This window comes from Delphinus delphis, chromosome 19 (assembly GCF_949987515.2).
Source record: "Delphinus delphis chromosome 19, mDelDel1.2, whole genome shotgun sequence".
NCBI classification, from domain to species: Eukaryota; Metazoa; Chordata; class Mammalia; order Artiodactyla; family Delphinidae; genus Delphinus; species Delphinus delphis.
In genome coordinates this window covers 19,246,678-19,266,039 of record NC_082701.1, presented here as the reverse complement: position 1 = coordinate 19,266,039, position 19,362 = coordinate 19,246,678, and the positions used below count along the sequence as shown (strand labels likewise).

General features: G+C 46.6%; 2 protein-coding genes, 1 non-coding gene and 1 pseudogene across 9 annotated transcripts; 2 read left to right on the top strand and 2 right to left on the bottom strand.

Moving 5' to 3' along the window:
• Positions 1–90: 90 nt before the first annotated feature.
• Positions 91–10,217, bottom strand: PTGES3L (prostaglandin E synthase 3 like). Of its 5 annotated transcripts, none has more exons than XM_069540101.1 (8): positions 9,756–10,154; positions 9,270–9,383; positions 9,083–9,149; positions 8,880–8,978; positions 5,636–5,725; positions 4,674–4,727; positions 4,142–4,169; positions 91–221 (listed from the first exon to the last, which is right to left on the bottom strand). In XM_069540101.1, the coding sequence occupies exons 1-8, from the start codon at positions 9,761–9,763 to the stop codon at positions 205–207; spliced, it is 477 nt and encodes a 158-aa protein (XP_069396202.1). In that variant the 5' UTR covers positions 9,764–10,154; the 3' UTR covers positions 91–204. The 5 variants fall into 5 exon arrangements, 4 of the variants coding, with proteins under 4 accessions (XP_069396202.1, XP_069396201.1, XP_069396204.1 ...); XM_069540100.1 differs by lacking the exon at positions 91–221 and adding an exon at positions 2,829–3,360; XR_011246276.1 differs by lacking the exon at positions 91–221 and adding an exon at positions 3,227–3,360 and having other exon boundaries at positions 3,903–4,169; positions 9,756–10,217.
• On the top strand, positions 1,949–2,020 carry TRNAG-UCC (transfer RNA glycine (anticodon UCC)). Its single transcript has one exon. It is a non-coding gene; the product is annotated as a tRNA-Gly (tRNA).
• On the bottom strand, positions 7,380–7,850 carry LOC132414689 (large ribosomal subunit protein eL21-like; annotated as a pseudogene).
• RUNDC1 (RUN domain containing 1) lies at positions 10,182–18,062 on the top strand. Of its 3 annotated transcripts, none has more exons than XM_059997426.2 (6): positions 10,182–10,788; positions 13,906–14,064; positions 15,066–15,264; positions 15,735–15,854; positions 16,247–17,148; positions 17,924–18,058. In XM_059997426.2, the coding sequence occupies exons 1-5, from the start codon at positions 10,294–10,296 to the stop codon at positions 17,110–17,112; spliced, it is 1,839 nt and encodes a 612-aa protein (XP_059853409.1). In that variant the 5' UTR covers positions 10,182–10,293; the 3' UTR covers positions 17,113–17,148; positions 17,924–18,058. The 3 variants fall into 3 exon arrangements, with proteins under 3 accessions (XP_059853409.1, XP_059853410.1, XP_059853408.1); XM_059997427.2 differs by having other exon boundaries at positions 16,247–17,161; positions 17,924–18,045; XM_059997425.2 differs by having other exon boundaries at positions 16,247–18,062.
• Positions 18,063–19,362: the final 1,300 nt, after the last annotated feature.

Below are 19,362 nucleotides of genomic sequence, written 5' to 3'. Positions count from 1 at the left end.
AGCTCGGTGCCCCCTCCACGCGGCGCCTTCTTCCCCGCACCGCCGCACTCGCTCGGAGCATCAGGTTTCCCGCCCGCCGGCCGCACCTCCCTGGCGTAGCTGTCCCGCTGACACTGGAACGCCATCGCTGCTGTCTCCCAGTACGCCGGTAACCTTGCACACAGAAACGCCTGGCGCCGGACGCAGAGCGAAGCGGGACAATCTTCATTCCGGGCGCGTCTCTGCGCAGAAGCAAAAGGGCTAAGAACGGCGTGTGGTTTGGACAAATTTATTGAAAACGCGAAGTGCAGGCGCTCAGGGTTGCTGAGGGACTATTTTAAGACTTTGAAGAAAACCAGAAGACAAGACAGAACAAAACTGCGGCCTAAACTTGTCATAGCACTTTGTTTGGCCCCGTTGGACCCCAGGGATGTACGTAATTCGGCCCCGCGGAAGCCTGCCTGATAGAAGTGGGGATGGTACTGGCTTGGATAGACAGCAACGCCGCCCAATGGAAATGTAATGCAAGCCACATGTTAATTTTTCTTTAAAGCTCTTTTTTTTTTTAATTAAATTAATTATTTATTTGGTTGCACTCGGTCTTAGTTGCGGCAGGCGGGCTCCTTAGCTGTGGCATGCGAACTCTTAGTTGCAGCATGCGTGTGGGATCTAGTTCCCTGACAAGGGATAGAACCCGGCCCCCTGCATTGGGAGTACTGGGATCTTATCCACTGCGCCACCAGGGAAGTCCCTTAATAATGTTTTTATTTAAATCACCATATACAAAATATTATTTCATCATGTAATGTGTATTTTAAAATAAGTATTTTCCCCCCGTACAAGATTTTCGAAACCTGTTATGTATTTTACACTTACAGCACCTCTCAGTTCGGACTAGCAACATTTCAAGTACTCAGTAATCACGTGTGACCATTGCTACGGGATTGGACAGTGCAAATAAAGAGGTTAACAGAAGTTAACAAGTTTAACTGCAATCGGTGCCTTAAAACGTTAAATGGATTAAAAGTTAAGATTAACCTTCTGCTCTTTTAAATCAAGTAATAAAAAGCTTGAAGTTCCCAGATGTTTCAGAATATAGGGTTTTTCTGATTTTAGGCAGTAATGCAGACCATACCCATGTGTTACGTAATGTGTTCCATTTGGAACTCTGGAGCAACTCCGTATTGGTATTTATGCTGAGAAATAAATACGCTAAATGGAATAAACAAAGACTATAAATAGCCTCACATCATTTTAGGTCATGTTTTGCTGCCGGATGAGTTTTGGTGTTAACTTTTTTTTTTAGGTCAGTTTTTAGAAATTTTCGGTTTTCAGAATTGTGGGCAAGGGGACATATGCTATAGAAGTTCAAGTCCCAGCTTTGCCACTTATTGTGACCTGTTTGAGCACCTATTAAGAGAAGACTTAATTATTTTACAAGGTTGATATGAAGTTCAAAATTTTTAATGAGATGATATTAAAATACTTAGTAAATTGCAAAGCACGATACAAATACAGATTTGCATTATGTTATTTTTTAAGTTTAAGAACTAATGTCAATATCAAAATGGGCAAAAGACATGGACAGAGCACATTAAAAGAAATATTAATCACTAATAAACAATGAGCCATCTCATAATTTAAAGCAAATTAAACCAGGGAATTCCCTGGTGGTCCAGTGGTTAGGATTCTGTACTCTCATTGCTGAGGGCCCGGGTTCAATCCCTGGTTGGGGAACTAAGATCCTTCAAGTCCCGCGTCATGGCCAGAAAGAAAAAAAATGAAGCAAATTAAACCACGTATAATTTTATCTTGGCAAATATCTAAAAGGTTTTGGAGAATGGAGCACTCTTGGTGGAAGTGAAAATTGGTATGATTTCATCTAAAAGCAACTTGGCAACAGCTTTCAAAATGTTTATCTGCTCTTTGACCTAGCAATTCTACTTCTAGAAATTTACTCTATAGGAATTCCCTGGTGGTCCAGTGGTTAGGACTTGGTGCTTCCACTGCCAGGGCCCAGGTTCAATCCCTGGTTGGGGAACTAAGATCCTGCAAGCCACGTGGTGTGGCCGGGAAAAACAGAAGAAAAAAATTTACCCTACAGATATTCTTGCCAAACATGTAAGGATCTACTTTTTTTTTTTTTTTTTTTTTTGTGGTACGCGGACCTCTTACTGTTGTGGCCTCTCCCGTTGCGGAGCACAGGCTCCTGACGCGCAGGCTCAGCGGCCATGGCTCACCGGCCCAGCCGCTCCACGGCATGTGGGATCTTCCTGGACTAGGGCACGAACCCGTGTCCCCTGCATCGGCAGGCGAACTCTCAACCACTGCGCCACCAGGGAAGCCCAAGGATCTACTTTTTAAACTGTTCCTTGCAGCCTTGTTTGAAAACTGAAAAAGACTAACAACAACTTAAATATCCCTTGATAAGGAACCAGTTAAATTATGGAAAATATATTCAACTGAATACCATGTAGCCATAAAGAAGAGTCAGATCTATGTATACTGATTTAGAAAGAGCTCCAATATATATTAAGTGAAAAAAAGCAGGGTACAAGATGCATATTAATAGTATGATTCCCATTGTGTACACACAGACGCATTGCATTTGCCTATATGCGTTAAATTTTAATATATTGATATATTGTACTGTATATAAATAATACATGATATTGCATATGTTCCAGATATGTTGTATGTTTTATATATAACCATATATAGTATATAACCATATATAGTATATATAACCATATATAGATATGTTGTATGTTTTATATATAACCATATATAGTATTATAGGTATTAAGAAATTTATAACAGGTATAAATATAGATATAAAGATCCAGACATAAATATATAAATTTATTGAAGAAATTGTTAACAGTGGTTACAGCTATTGAGGGAGTGCAAATTCTACTTTAAATTTTAGACCCTTCTATACTATTTAATTTTTTAAACTATGTCCCTATATTACTGAAATAAACTTTAGATTTAATTTTTTTTAACAAATCTCAGTACTTTACCATGAATTCAAGGGCAAAGCCTGAGTGTTGCATTTTGTTTAAGTCACAGTTTAAGTACACACTGGGCCCTCAGAAAATGTTTATGGATGAATGGGGTAGCTGATGAATAGAGTAGTAAACAGACATAGGCATTAAGTAATGTAACAATTAGCTTTAAAAGTGTAAAGATAGGGCTTCCCTGGTGGCGCAGTGGTTGAGAGTCCGCCTGCCGATGCAGGGGATGCGGGTTCGTGCCCCAGTTCGGGAGGATCCCACATGCCGCGGAGCGGCTGGGCCCGTGAGCCATGGCTGCTGAGCCTGCGCATCTGGAGCCTGTGCTCCGCAACGGGAGAGGCCACAACAGTGAGAGGCCCGCGTACTGAAAAACAAAACAAAAAAAAAGTGTAAAGATATTTAAAGGAATGCTTTCTTAGTGCCAATAAATGGCCTAACTGCTTTTTAAGTGCCAAAAAAAAAAAAAATGTAAAGATATTTCTGGAGTATGCAGGAAGCTAAGGTGGGTTTCTGGCTGGTTCTAGAGGTGGCAGTATTAGCTATACAGTGAAAGGCTGGTTTCTGCTCTGAAGATCTGGGCATGGGAAAGTTCCCCAGCTTGGTTACAAGTCTGCTCCCAATATCTTTCTTCTTCCAATCTCGACAGTAAGGGCCAGGATCTCTGACACCCACCTCTCCACTGGAGAGGAGCTATAGACAGGAAGAGGCTTGCCTCTAGGAGGAAGAAGTACAAAAAGGAAAGAGACACAGAACAGTTCCTACAGATTTATTATAAGCTATATGCTGCTTCTATGGCTTTTGCTCTTACACATACACACACACAGAGGCTCAAGTACTCCAGAAAGCCCTGATGAGTGGCCCAAACACAAAGATTGCAGCCAATTGGTAGGAAGTCAGAAGCCCCACCTGTCTACTCCTCTCCTATCCTGTCATCTGACACAGCAGCCTTAGTCAAGTGCCTAGGAAATAGAAATAAAGCATGAAGGAGGACCCTTAATAAAGAGCTTCTAGGAAAGTTCGGAGATCCCAGAGGACCCTGGCGCACAGCCAAAGAGCTGAGAAAGACCCAGGACCTAGCTTGTTAGAGTGACTGGAAGATAGCCACAGCTTCCTCCCCAGCTCTGCTGTCACAGAAAGTTAATTACTTGTTGCATCCGCACTGTCAGAATCATCCTGGGGGGAAAAAAAAGACAAAAGCCCCTGTAGAGTCTGCAAAGAGTGGACATTTATGTTCACAAATGCTGCTCACTCCCTCCAGCTCTCCAGGTTTTCTTTGGTAATTTTCTGAATCACACAACTTCTTGGGAGCCTAACACGGAAGGATTTAAATTTTGTATGATAAAATAAGACACTTGTATTCAGTAAAGAGCACTGTGCCATGCATCATTTAATGCCAGAATTACAGCGTATGCTACTGGTCCTTACAGCTATAAAGATAGTCAACAGGGCCAGGTCTGCCCTAGATTGGAGAAGCAGAAGGGGAGATGGAAGGGACAAGGGTCTTACTGGGGTTTTCTAGAGCATGGAGAAGAACATTTGACCTCCTGTGTCAAATTCAGATTTGGCTAACATGCACTGAGAACCACTATGTGCTAGAGACTGGGACAGGAGCTTTCTAGTATCTTATTTTTAAGGGCTAAAAGGAAAGGGAAAGGTTAAGGAGCAGGCTTTACTTACATCCAGGTCGTCCATTGCAGGGGGAGGCCTCTTGGTCCTGACCTTCTCCAAAAGCTGGTGGGAAGAGAAAAGTAGTCACGAGAGAGAAGAGGGGCAAAGGAAGAGCAACCTGCATATTGACGGACCACAGGAAAATGGTCCCAGGCAAACAACTGCCCCAGCTTTAAAGTCCCTAATACATCACTGGAATGAACTGAAGAAAAGTAAATTGATACACCCCTTTTTAAAAAATTTTATTTTATATTGTAGTACAGTCGATTAACAATGTTGTGTTAGTTTCAGGTGTACAGCAAAGTGATTCAGTTATACCTATTCTTTTTCAAGTTCTTTTCCCATTTAGGTTATTACAGAATATTGAGCAGAGTTCCCTGTGCTATACGGTAGGTCCTTGTTGGTTATCTATTTTAATTATAGCAGTGTGTATATGAAATTGACCCCCTTTTTAAAAGGAAATTTAGACACACACATCTCCTTACTAATCCAGGTTACTATTAGTGTTTTTACAACTTGAATAAACAGCTGAAATTTGGAAACCAAATATCGTATAGCACGGTGCAATTTATTGGGGATTGGTGATTTATTTTGTGATGTGAATTTTTATACTGCGTAGTTTGAGCTTCCCATGAAGCTATCTGGCTCAGGAAAAACACACACACATACACAAAGAAAACAGAAGAGAGAACAAGAATTACAGAAAAGTAGGAAAAGCTTTTGCCAAACTTGTTCGGAACACAGGCTCTACTCTAAACAGTGAATGAATCTATGTATACAATTTCACTAGCAATATTCACTTCTCTCATCCCTACTAAATAAACATTGCACAAAACATAAAGACTATCAAACCATTGAGCAACCTGCCTGGGGAGATCATATCCCTCTGCCTAGCCCTGACGACAAGCCTCCAGAGCAATGTGTGCAGCAAGTCCCAGAGAATGATTGAGATAGGCAGAAAACAGCATTACCTCTGCGTAATGGTCCACCTGAGCCAGCTCCACTTCTTCATCCCCTTCCCAGTCTCTCCAGTTATCAAAATCCACGGACAACCACACTGGCTGCAAGAGGAAAGCACAGAGAGTCACAGGCCAGGAAGGCAGCAGCAGAAGTGCATAGATGAGTGTGGGTATGTGTGTGGGAGCATGCTTGGGGAAAAGAGGGTCAATGGGGGTATCATCTTCCCAACAGCACCCCTTTAGTTAACCCCCCTCCAGTCTGCCACGTCATCAGCAGCAGCAGCAGCAAAGATTTACCAAGAACTTACTAAGTGCCAAGCACAATGCCAGGCATTGTAGGGGATGGAAGAGCATAGAAACTCTGTCCTCCAGGAGCCAGCTGACTAGAAAGATAACACATCTAGAAAGATAACTGTATCATAAAGCATCCTAGGAGTCAACCAAGCAGCATTCCCTAGAATCAGGGACAACCCTTTGAGGCCCATATTCCAAGTTCCCACATTTAGACAGGGAAAGAAGTTATTTACTCGATCATTTAACAGGTATTTATTGAACACATACTGTGGTTGGCACTGGGATTTTTAAAATGTTCACTACACAGTCTCAGCCATCAAGAAGCAAGTAGGGGGGCTTCCCTGGTGGCACAGTGGTTGAGAGTCCGCCTGCCGATGCAGGGGACATGGGTTCGTGCCCCGGTCCGGGAAGATCCCACATGCCGCGGAGCGGCTGGGCCCGTGAGCCATGGCCGCTGAGCCTGCGCGTCCAGAGCCTGTGCTCCGCAATGGGAGAGGCCACAATAGAGAGAGGCACACGTACCGCAAAAAAAAAAAAAAGAAGCAAGTAGGGGACTTCCCTGGTGGTGCAGTGGTTAAGAATCCGCCTGCCAGTGCAGGGGATGCAGGTTCGAGCCCTGTCCGGGAAGATCCCACATGCCACGGAGCAGCTAAGCCCGAGTGCCACAACTACTGAAGCCCGTGCGCCTAGAGCCTGTGCTCTGCAACAAGAGAAGCCACTGCGATGAGAAGCCCGCGCACCGCAACAAAGAACCACTCGCCACAACTAGAGAAAGCCCGCGCGCAGCAATGAAGACCCAATGCAGCCAAAATAAGTAAATAAATTTATTTTTAAAAAAAGAAGCAAGTAGGGAAGGGAAATGTAAATAAATCATTATAATACAGTGTGGAAAGTGTGGCGGTGGGTTCTGTAGGGGATATTATAGGAAGCCAGCCTTCTTGGAGTAGCAGGGCCTTGAAGGATGAGCAGGGGTTAGGTGGGCAAAGGTAGTGGTGATGGAGACTTTCCAGGAAGAAGCCATAGCTTGAGCAAAGGTATTGAGGTGCATAATAGCCTGGTGTGTGGAAGACAGCTGCAAGCAGTTTGCTATGGCTGGAATGTGGCATTTGAGGCAGAGAGTAAAGGGGTATGAGGCTGCAGAAGGAAAGAACAGCCAAGTCATCAGCTTATACGCCATGCTATGGTCCTTAGACTCTAACCCAAATGGCAGAAGCTACAAGTTCAAATGCCTGAGAGTGTCAGGGAGATAACGAAAAGGAGTGAAGTGAAGTGGAATGCATGCCCCATTTCAAGCTCCAACTCTAGGCATTTGGGAATTTAGACCAGCGTGGCCAGAGTCTCCAGTTTCCAAGAGAAGCTGAGAATCTGGATTTTTAGGTGAAATCTCTACTTTTTTTTTTAAATTTTTATTTATGTATTTATTCATTTTTACCATCTAGATCTTTTATTTTCTTTATAGCTATCATGCCATGAATTCATAGGGAATGGGTTCCAACAGTTCAGGCTCCTTTCCATTGGTTCTCATGAAGTGTGCTTCTCTGGGTGGAGCAGGCTGGTGCTTCAGCTGAACCCAAGTACCATTCTCTTTGGCTTCCTTCTTTTTCTGATCATTTTCCTTCACACATTTCAGGAAACTATCTCGGCTCTCAAAGTGCTTAATATGCTAAATATGCACATTAATTCTCTTGGCAATAATCTTGCCCTTAACTTGTTTGTTTACAGTGATGCCAACAGCATGCTGGGTAATGCTGTAAACTTGCAATTTTGCCATGGTAACATTTGTGGGGCATTCCTTTTTGAACAGAGCCCATTCGCTTGATATCTACAATACCACCTTTCTTGTAGATTCACATGGAAGGAACAACTCCATGTTTTTTAAAAGGCCTAGGGAACATATAGTGGGTGGCCTCCTCTTTCCCTTTGTGTTGGTCATTTTGGTGAGTTACTGGAAAATGGCGGTTCCGGCTGAAAGGTGAAATCTCCACATTTTAAATAATGAATTAATTAATTAATTAATTAATGGCTGCCTTGGGTCTTTGTTGCTGCGCGCAGGCTTTCTCTAGTTGCGGCAAGCAGGGGCTACTCTTTGTTGCGGTGCGCGGGCTCTAGGCTTCAGTAGTTGTGGCATGTGGGCTCTGTAGTTGTGGCTCACGGTCTCTAGAGCGCAGGCTCAGTAGTCGTGGCGCACAGGCTTAGTTGCTCCACGGGAAGTGGGATCTTCTAGGACCAGGGCTCCAACCCATGTCCCCTGCATTGGCAGGTGGATTCTTAACCACTGAGCCATCAGGGATGTCTGAAATCTCCACATTTTTAAATGTCAGTAGCCCATCAAAATAATTTTCAACACTTTGAAGACTGCTAAAACAAATTTGAGAGGCAGATCCAGCCAGCATGCAGCCAATTTTCAACTTTTAGGGGAAAAGAAGCCACTGGAGGGTCTTAAGAGGAAAAGTGACAGGGTCAAATGTGTGTTTTATTGGTTTTTTTTTTGCGGTGTGCGGGCCTCTCACTGTTGTGGCCTCTCCCGTTGCAGAGCACAGGCTCCGGACGCGCAGGCTCAGTGGCCATGGCTCACGGGCCTAGCCGCTCCGCGGCATGTGGGATCTTCCCAGACCGGGGCACGAACCCGTGTCCCCTGCATCGGCAGGCGGACTCTCAACCACTGCGCCACCAGGGAAGCCCCAAATGTGTGTTTTAAACAGACCATGCTGCGAGGAATGCAGAGGATGGATTGAGGGTGGTGCTGAAAATATGCAACAAACCTCACCCAGTAATGGATAAGGCCTGAATTAGGAAGAGATTAAATCATGGATTCTATTTAAGAGGTCAAATAGGCAGGACCTGGTGAGTAACTGAATGTTGGTGGGAAAGGAGCCAAGGGTGAGTCCCAGACCCAACTTGTCAACCTGGGTACACAGATAGAGAGCACAGGAGAAAAAGCGGCCACTTCCCGCACACCCACCTTGATATCCTCCTTAGTGAGTCGGGGCCAGGCCACCTTCTCCTTCCATTTCCTCACAAAGCAAGTAATGGAGCGGCCAGAGCGCTTATCTCGTGAGTCCTGCCAGATAGAGAGCATCATTCTTAGGGTCTGAGGTTTAGAATGAATCTCCATTTCCCAAGCAGCCTTCCCATCCAGCCCTTACTGCCCCACCCCACCCTTACCTTGCAGTTCACCTTGGCATAGAACTCAATCTCATTATAAAACTCCATTCCATCGGCATTCTTGCAGCTGAGGAGACAATGCAGCTAAGGAGACGAGGAGGCTGAGTGTGGAGTGTGGGGGCATTAGGAGAAGGGAAAGGTTCCCAAGAAGCCAGGCCCTGGCAGCAGTGGAGGGGGAGGGGATTACCTGAACACAATGCGGTGGTCTTCGATGAGCACATGGACATCGGTGCTGTCCTCAACACAAAACTCCATGAACACATACTTGGGCCTGTCGTACCACAGGGTCCGAGCATGCTGCCTGAAGAGGAGTTGAGGTGGGGCTTCATAGCGGTGCGAGAGGGAAGACTGAGGGCATTTGGGAAAGGTTGGGGAAAATACAGGGACGTTTTATGCTACAGCACGGTCAAAGCGGAGCTAAATAAGACAGAAGGGGGTGGAAGGGGAGTGACGAGACTGGGGTGTGCGGTGAAGATGAACCTGAGGAGAACCGAAAGTGCGAGAGTAGAGAGGTAGGGAGTTATGGAGAACATTCAGGTCACACTTCCCCTCAGCACCCCAAGGATACAGAGACCTGGGGTCCGGGGTTCCCATGGGACCTCGCAGAACCTGGAGCGCCCAGAAAACGTGGGGAAAGGAATCTCTAGTGAAAAAGGCAACCAGAAGCACTTACCGTGCCATGGCGGCTCCCGCTGCCCCGAGGCGTTTGGAATCCGAGGCAGGGGCCGCTATCTTTAGATCCTGGGGACGCCCCCAGCAGCTGCCTCTCCTTACATGGTTGGGGAAAGGGTTTAGAAGAAGTGGGAACGTGGCCTAAGCCAAGGGATCCGCACTCCGAAGAGACTCTGGGAGAGCATAGTCCCTGCAGCCCTTCACATCTTGGGGTCTCCAGAAATACACACGTTAGGAATAGACGACCCGCCCGCCGGGATTAGAGGTCGATATACATGGAAGGGCTTGTCCCGACTTCATTCGCCTGTTTCTCCAATGCTTAGCACACTCAGTGTCCGACACACAGCAGGCGCTCAATTAAAAAAAAAAAAAAAAAACTACTGGCCAGAATTAAGTCCCGAGGGAAGGCCGGCCCTGGATGACGTCTGAACTAGGTGACGTCTGGGCCCCGCCCATCCGCTCCTCTGGGTTTCCCTGCCAGCGCGCCGTTGCCATGGCAGCGGGGGGCGCGGCTGACGTCCGGCGGCGTTTCCTGAAACATGGCGGCCCTCGAAGCGGCTGCTGAACCGGTAACGGGGGTAGCGGCCGTTGGACCAAAGGCGAAGGACGAAGAGGAGGAAGAGGAGTCGCTTCCGCCGTGCGAGGCAGTGCGCTGGGCGCCGGTGGGGGCGGTGGCAGAGGCCGGGCCCGGGGCGGCGGCGTTCTCGGAAGAGGCGGCGGCCGAGGAGCCCGGAGCGGCCCCGGGCTCCCCACCGGACTCGCCGGGCCGGACGCTGCGGCGGCTGCGGGCCGAGCGGCGGCGGCTGGACTCGGCGCTGCTCGCGCTGTCCTCGCATTTCGCGCAGGTGCAGTTCCGCCTGCGGCAGGTGGTGCGCGGGGCGCCGGCGGAGCAGCAGCGCCTCCTGAGCGAGCTCGAGGACTTTGCCTTCCGCGGCTGCCCTCACGTCCTGGGTTACGGGAGCCCAGAGGACCCCACCAGCGATGATGGCGACGGGATGCCGGGGGACCGGCCACGGTTGCGGGGCGAGGACCAGGTGAACAGCTGGGGCCGCGCCCCGAGGGATATGGGAATAGAGGGGTAGGTGGGCGGCGATGCTAACGCGGACGGAGGTAGCACTGGTGAGAAGCCGGCTCGTCTAGGTGGCTATGCGTGTCCCAGAAGAGACCAGACAGGTGTTCGGGACCTGCTGAAAGGCAAGAGGACAGAGAGGCCTGGGAAGCTGACGGTGAGAGGTGTTCACCAAAGGTGTGGGAAGAGATGCAGGTGTGATGAGGTGAGAGGCAGAAGAGGGATGAGCGAGGAGAGTGTTCAGAGGGCAACAGAGCAGCCAACTGAAACAGTGCTGCTCCCGCTCACCTTGCCGTCGCCTCAAGAACCTAAGCCCTCAGCACATTTGCTGTGAGAGTTCTCCGACCCTGGAGATGGAGAAAATTGCTTAGAGAAGAGCAAGTGAATTGAAATCCATGGAAATTTAGATGTACTCCTTGTCTGTGCTTTCCTAGAATCTAGAGAATGTCTTTGATCTTCAGACTCTTGTCTGGGTGAGAGCTTTGGTGAACAGCAAGGTCTCTTAGTAATTGTAAGAAACACAAGTCCTAATTATGTGAATTTCCTAATGCTGGTATTTTGAAACTCCTTCCCCATCCTACTTAATAACTAGGTGTTCTAAAGGAAGCCCCTTTGGTAACTGTGACAAGATTCATTCAGTTAGTCAACACTGAATGCTGAGAATTTGTATGACAGCCCCAGGGGACGTTTCCTTACAGTCTTTGAACCTCTGGAAGTGCACAATTGTAGATAGCTTGTTGGAAGAGACTCGCTGTTTTTTCTCCACCTTCTTATTTAGGTTACAACCCATATGTGGCTTTCTTCCCACTTAAATTGATTTTAACCAAGAAGACTTATCAGCAGATATTGACTTGCTTATTTTAATCTGAAATGTTTCCAGTGCAGTCCTGTGTTTACTGTTCCACCCTTCTCTCCGTATACCCACAGCTCCTTGCACAAGTCCTCAAATTGCCAGACTTTTTTTTTTTTTTTTTTTTTTTGCGGTACGCGGGCCTCTCACTGTCGTGGCCTCTCCTGTTGCGGAGCAAAGGCTCCGGACGCGCAGGCTCAGCAGCCATGGCTCACGGGCCCAGCCGCTCCGCGGCATGTGGGATCTTCCTGGACCGGGGCACGAACCCGTGTCCCCTGCATCGGCAAGCGGACTCTCAACCACTGCGCCACCAGGGAAGCCCAAATTGCCAGACTTTTAAGGAACAGGTAGGATAGAAAGAATTTCTGTGGTCAGGCCCTGTTCAGGAGTGAGGAGCACCAAAGGTTTGGTGTGGATGTGGTGCTCTTTTGGTTGTCCGTTTTTACTTTTAGAAACAGTGTACAACTTAAAAAAAAAAAACTGTAGCGCTCAAAACACCTAATAAGCAGCTGTAATCTTGTGTGCATATATTGACACATGAACAGGTGGTGCCAAAGTGGGGACAGTTAGAACCAAACGATTTACTACTTATCAGTTCCAGTTTTTTGTTTTTTTAACCAGTATTTTCTCTCGCTTCATACTGGAAATTATTTCTGTTATTTCCTGCCTTGCACCAGAGCTCATTGTTCTCACCTAGTAAACATGTTTGCCCACACTCCAGTAAATCGCATACTCAGTAATTACCATGGCAGGTAACAGCGTTCAGCAGGCACAGTCATGAAAATGGAATCAGGATCTATGGCTGGTTTCTTTCTTCTTTGGCTTCATGATGTTGGGATGGGATACAATGAAAACAAAAACAAAGTTTTCCTAGTCCTTTCCCTTTGGGCTGGTTAGACAACTTTTTCCGTAAGAGTTCATTATTTGGAATGTGGCCTTCTGAACCTGATTGCGTTCAGTAACATACAGCAAATGTGTACTGAGAGCTTACCCTGTGCCAGACACAGTGCTAGGCCCTGGGGGTAGTCAGGGCCTTTGCCCTTAAGGAGTTCATAGACTTGGGGAGACAGAATCCTAAACAAATCATTATAATGTGACATGAGCTAGAGTAGAAGTTTGTACAAAATACAGAGGAAGTGATTGGTTCTGCCTGGGGAAATTGAGGAAACCTCTTAAAGAATAGCTAGGCCACTAAGTTGGGGAGAAGAACAGGGTTCTAAGAAAAAACCACGACACTGGGAAAGCTTTGGAGAGGCAGTATCCCCTGAGAAAAGGCTTGCTTTCATATTGAGCAAAGCTAAAGCAAGGGGATTGCTTTTTAAATAGCTAAACAAACAGTTAATTTGTTGTTTTTCATTTGTTCTCTCTCATACCTTACTTCTGGAGGCCTTGGTAAGTACCATTTTAAGATTAAATTTAATATCCTATAGACATCTAGTTTAAAATGCAGCCTTACACCTGTAAATGATTTGCTAGTTTTGCTTTGTTTTGTTTTTGATACTCAAAAAAGGCAAGGAAGAACCAGTATTTGAGAATACATTGGCAAGGCTTTACCTCTCCGAAGGGTTTTTCATCATTTAAATGTAGAAACTACTGGGTGGCCAACAGTGAGAAAAGGCGTCACTGGTCAGGGAACCTTATCGAACTTTTTTTTTTTTTTTCTCAAACCTAATTACCTTCTCACCCTTATTACTTGGCTTTGAATTTTTTTCACTGCCCCAGGTACCTGTGTTTGTTTGATTTTGCAATACATTGGAGGCGCTTTGGACCTTAAGAAAACTGATATGAGTTATAAAGCCTCTCTGTACACCCTTACCTCCAGATTCTCTCGCAAAATTTGGCTGTAGCAAGTATTCAGGACTTGTTCTGTGGTAATTGGCTCTGGAGGATGGCATGTTTAATTCCAGGGAGGCTGTCTTGGCTGAGATAAATTGTGTCAATCTTAACTAGACCTGAGGGGGTGGGAAGCAATCTTAATGAAAGGCCCCATTGTACTTATATCCTATTTCCAATGAAGGATAAATACTTTCTTAAAGAAAACACGCATTTAATAAATTGCCCCGATGAAATAATTATTCTCATTTTTTAACGTGTCCCATGAATTCTGTATTTCATTCGGGTTACTTGGAAACATTTTATATTTTACTAGTCATTATTGGCTTAAGAGAATTCATAATGTGCCCTGACTTTTTCTTTTCCTGTGAAATCAACCCAAATCTTTTCCCATCTTAGAGTGAGCAGGAGAAACGGGAACATCTGGAAACCCAAAGGGAGAAGCAGAAGGAACTGATACTGCAGCTCAAAACGCAGCTCGATGACCTGGAGACGTTTGCCTATCAGGAAGGCAGTTACGACTCCCTGCCGCAGTCCGTGGTCTTGGAAAGGCAGCGGGTGAGCAGATCCAGAGGCGCCTCCTCCACTGCCTCGGGTTACCTTGTCCCTTCCAGCGTTCGCAGGACAGCCTTGTCCAGCTTGCTCACCCTCAGCCTCACTGCTGGCCCATATCAAAGGGAAATTTTGCTGCTACCTGGGACCAGTCTTTATTCACATGTGGAAACACACATGCCAAAGCTTTCTAATGTGATGATTGAGCTCTTTTTTGTTTTTTTGGTGGCTATTATTATTAATAATAGTAGTAATAAATAATAATAACAGCAATAATTTATTTCATTTGATCATTGAAACCGTTCTACTTGGGCACTTCATATGATGTAAACTAGTTTTCTCCCCCAGCACCAGTCAATAAATATTCCAGGAATCCTGACTTTAATGCTGTATTTATTAAAGCAACACCTGGGCAGACAGGTGAATCTGTTAGTCAAAACACAGTCTCAGTTACACGTTTGTCTCTCTGGAGCTGTGATGTGGCTGTTTTTCTGGCAGGGCTGGAGTTATACATTATCTGGTTTTCAAATTGTTCCTCATGTTGTCACTAGGATATTTTGGTTGTAACACGCCTGGATGTTTCATAGAGCTTTTCCTTTAGTTGCCTAGAGTAGTAAGGCAAGAAGGGATGAGAAGGACTAGAAACTAAGGGAAATCAGTATTTATTCTCTTGGAGGCCAGAGGGGAAGCTAACTATGGGGCTTTTGGGATCATCAGCCGCTTTGGATCATTTACACTGTTGTTCTCTTGAGTGAAATTTACCTGGCCTGGTAGAAAATTTGCAGTGAGAGGAGCCATTTCTGTCAGAGAGGAACCAGGGGTCCTTGTTTCTATAAGAGACGTAAAAGGCCTGTGCCCTCACCTTGATCAGCAGTTGCACCATTTTTCTCACAAATTTGATTTCCATTTAAGGGTAGAAGGGAGGCACACTAGTAAAGATTCTCCTTCTTCCTAACCCTCTCCCTGAAAATTCCAAAGGGTGTGCTCATGGCTTGTAGTCTTGATAGGTGATCATCGATGAGTTAATAAAGAAACTGGACATGAATCTGAACGAGGACCTCAGCTCACTGTCCACTGAGGAGCTTCGGCAGCGTGTGGATGTAGCTGTAGCTCAGATCGTCAACCCAGCCCGAGTGAAAGAACAGCTGGTTGAGCAGCTGAAAACTCAGATCCGAGACCTCGAGATGTTCATCAGCTTCATCCAAGGTCAGAGGAGGGATGGAAAGAGAAGGGTGGCTGGATGTCATCATAATTATATGTATTCTGAGTACTAACACCTAAAGGTGCCAGTCCTTGATGTATATGCAAGAGGTTTGATCACTCAGTAAGGGAGCCAGCATGATGGAGTAGAAAGGACATGGATTTTAAAACCAGAGAGTTAAAATCTCAGCCCTGCCCCTTACTGGCTTCGTGTCCTTCGTAGACTAATGAGGTTAGGCAGGTTCCTAACCACTTCAGTCCCGCTCTCCTCCTCCATAAAATGATGATTCATGCTTCCTTCACTCAGCAGTTATTTATTGAGCCAGCTAGTATGTGCCAGTCACTGTTCCACACGATGAAATACTATTTGTAAGAGTCTTGTCACGTGGTAGGCACTAGTAAATAGTATTTTGCCTTTAAAAATCTGCCAAAAAGAGGCTAAATAAATGTCTCCTCTTTGTAACCTCTGATTGCAGATGAAGTAGGAAGCCCATTACAGACAGGTAGTGGACACTGTGAGTGCAAGGCCAGTGGGAAGACAGGAAACGGCTCCTGCAGAACTGGCAGCAGCAGACCACCTCCAGGAAACAGCAAAAGTAAGTACAGCTTCCAGAATGCGCAAATCTATAGAGACAGAAAGTAGATTAGGGGTTGCCTAGGCTGGGGGATCGGGGAGAAGTAGGGAGTGGGAAATGCCAATGGTACACGGTTTCTTTGGGGGATGATGGTTGCCCAACTCTGTGAATATACTAAAAACCACTGAATTATACACTTTTAATGGGTAAGTTGAGTGTTATGTGAATCATATCTCAAAATAGTTATTACTAACCAAAAAAAGTAAGCCCAGCAACATCCTAGGTGGCTCTTGGCTTCATGTGGGACCCATGCTGTGGCTCAGAAGCAAGACTGGATCTCAGCTTGTGACTTGCTGACTGTCCCTCTGACCACTATGGCCTCTCACTGATGAGTCGTTATGTTTTCTACGCAGCGAAGGCAGAAGACATGAAGAGAGTTCGGGAGACAGGGCTGCACCTGATGCGGCGAGTGCTGGCAGTGCTCCAGATCTTTGCTGTTAGCCAGTTCGGTTGCGCCACGGGCCAGATCCCGCAGACCCTGTGGCAGAGGGACCAGGCTGACAGGGACTACTCTCCCTTATTGAAGAGGCTGGAGGTGTCAGTAGACAGGGTGAAGCAGCTGGCCTTGAGGCACCAGGCGCACGACCATTTCAGCAGCTCCGCCAGCCTCCAGGACCTCTCTCTGGGAGGCAAGGATGAGCTGACCGTGGCTGTGCGGAAGGAGCTGACTGTGGCCGTGAGGGACCTGCTGGCCCATGGACTGTACGCCTCTTCACCGGGGATGAGCCTCGTCATGGCCCCCATCGCCTGTCTGCTGCCGGCCTTCTCCTCGGCCCCCGAGGCCATGCACCCCTGGGAGCTCTTTGTAAAGTACTACCACGCTAAGAACGGCCGTGCTTACGTGGAATCCCCCGCCCGGAAGCTCTCACAGTCCTTCGCCCTGCCTGTCATGGGAGGCACTGTGGTGACGCCCAAGCAGAGCCTGCTGACAGCCATCCACGTGGTGCTGACAGAGCACGACCCGTTTAAGCGCAGTGCAGACTCGGAGCTGAAGGCCTTGGTGTGCATGGCGCTGAATGAGCAGCGTCTCGTGTCCTGGGTGAACCTCATCTGCAAGTCGGGGTCGCTCATCGAGCCCCACTACCAGCCCTGGAGCTACATGGCACACACGGGCTTTGAGAGTGCCCTCAACCTGCTCAGCCGCCTTAGCAGCCTCAAGTTCAGCCTCCCTGTAGACCTGGCTGTGCGCCAGCTCAAGAACATCAAAGATGCCTTTTGATGAGAATGCCCTGGCCCCAGACCAGCATCTTGCTCAGTAAGGATAGATGGTTAGTCTTCTCGGATAAGAGCAAGAATGAGGAGGAGGGGCTAAAGACATTTTCCCTAGCCAGATGATGCAAAGTCTCTCTCCCCCATCAACTTAGCATCTCAGAAAGATATGCTGGAGATCCTCTTGTTAAAAGGTTCTGCCCTGGCATGTAACTACGGTGTGCATGTGAGCACATATACTTGAGCCTGTTGAAAAGAAGTCAGTCATGGCACACCCTCTTCACGCCATGTCTGATTTGTAGAAAATCCGGGTTGCTGTAACCATTCTCTTCACGGTGGTGAGGGACAGCATGAGTGAGTTGTTGGTCCTGGAAGACATACAACTTAAGGCTCCTGTCAGTCAAGTTGCGAGCCATCTTCCTTCACTTGAAGCAGGTTTGAGAGAGTCCTAGGTCAGAATTCAAACTCCTTTTGTGAATACTGATGCCTCTTTCTTCCTGACCCCAAGGTCAGGGGAGGCCCTGTGTGTTCCATAGCTGCCTCTAAAACCAGGAGTGGGAATATCTGAGAACAGCATTTCTAAGGGTGTTTACCACAGTTGGTTTTTTTTTTTTTTTTTTTTAATTTGGCTGCGCTGAGCAGCTTGCGGGATCTTAGTTCCCCGACCAGGGATTGAACCCCGGGCCCACAGCAGTGAAAGCGCCAAGTCTTAGCCACTGGACCGCCAGGGAATTCCCCAAAGTTGATTTTAATATGAGCCCTTTTTCGTGTAGAGGTAAGAACTGAAATCTGTCCCTGACCACGTGGTCCTTTCCTCACAGCCCAGATGATGGTCTTTCGGTTTTGGAGCTGGTTTACCAGGACAGCCACCATCTGGTACCATGTCCTCTGGCGAGTAACCTTTCCTCTGCGCACCTCCCAGCTTCTCAGAAGGAAACGTGTCCAAGGTGTGTTCCACGTGTCCTGGAGGCTGGATGGTGGAGGAGGTCTGACCACGTGATCATACTACAGCGTGGGTAGGAACTGTGGCAGATCACTGGTAACAAAGAAGGGCCTTGGCATTTCCTTGTAGAACTGACTCTAGACTGGTCCTATTGAGTCTCTTTTAGCCTTTTTAGTTCATATTTGCCATTCAGCTTGCATCCTGCTCTGGGACTGACCAAAAATGAGCAAAGTATATCACCTTCTGGAAAGCCAAATGGGTTCCCAACACTACTGATTTACCATCCTTCATGTATTTAATTGCCAGCTGCGCTTCGTGACTGCACTATTATGTAGTGCATTTTAACTTAATGTTTTCAGTAAGATATTATTTAAGATCTATTCTTGATAATTCATTAGAATTAGTCCTCCTTCACGTGAAACAGGATAAGTGTAAAATGTTGTGAAAAATGGTATCTGTGGTTGCTAATAAAATCATAGCATTTTGTGTAGCTTCTCTGCAAAGACCTTAGAGACTGTTGGCTTTGGTTTATAAGTCTGGGCATTGTCAGCGTATCTGATCCAGATCAGTATTTCCTTGAGCAATGCCTGGCTCCTGGCATTTCTGCCTCTTCTCTGTCCCCTGCACTGGATCAACTCAGCTTTGGTGGTGTTTCCCCCACTATCCCCCTTGAACAAATTCATGAGAAAGTGTCGTTGGCATTATCATCCCGTCTTGCCCAGACCTACAGTCCTATCCCCACAGCATATCTCACCACACATGCCACTTTAGGAACTGACGCTTGTGAATTCACTTGTCTGGATACCATTTAGGGTGGGTGATAAGTGCTCTAGTCGTATGGCATAGCCCTGGATCGCCCCAGTGTGTTTCCAGTCCTCACAAAAACTGGTATTAAGGCTTTTATGCTAACATGATGAGAAGCATTTTGTGTGTGTGCCATCCTAATTTAATTCTCACTACATGTAAGGCAGGACAATATTATCTGCATTTTATAGCTGAGGAAACTGAACTGCAGAGGTTAAATATTTTGTCCACGTTTACATGTTGGAAGAGCTGGGATTTGAACCCAAGTTGCCTGAATCCAAATCCTATGGTCTTTATACTGTTAATGTTACCTCATTGTATCATGCTGCTTCTAGATATTTTGTTCCTCTCTCTCCTTTATCCACACCCTCACTTCACCATCACTTTGTGGATGAACAGGTATTTTCCACATGCCTGCCAGAAATTTCAGCTGCCAAAGGACTAGGCTGCAGGGAGATGGGCAGATAGCCATTGCTCTGCCAAGTTCTTCATGAAACTTAGAGACATGCAGAG

Coding starts and splice junctions, on each gene's coding strand:
- PTGES3L (XM_069540100.1), bottom strand. Junction 8,979..9,082: donor ATGCCAAGGTGAACTGCAAG/GTAAGGGTGGGG, acceptor TCTATCTGGCAG/GACTCACGAGATAAGCGCTC. Junction 4,728..5,635: donor AGGTGGACCATTACGCAGAG/GTAATGCTGTTT, acceptor TCTTCCCACCAG/CTTTTGGAGAAGGTCAGGAC.
- RUNDC1 (XM_059997425.2), top strand. CDS start 10,294: ATGGCGGCCCTCGAAGCGGCTGCTGAACCGGTAACGGGGGTAGCGGCC. Junction 14,065..15,065: donor TGGTCTTGGAAAGGCAGCGG/GTGAGCAGATCC, acceptor TAGTCTTGATAG/GTGATCATCGATGAGTTAAT. Junction 15,265..15,734: donor GTTCATCAGCTTCATCCAAG/GTCAGAGGAGGG, acceptor CTCTGATTGCAG/ATGAAGTAGGAAGCCCATTA.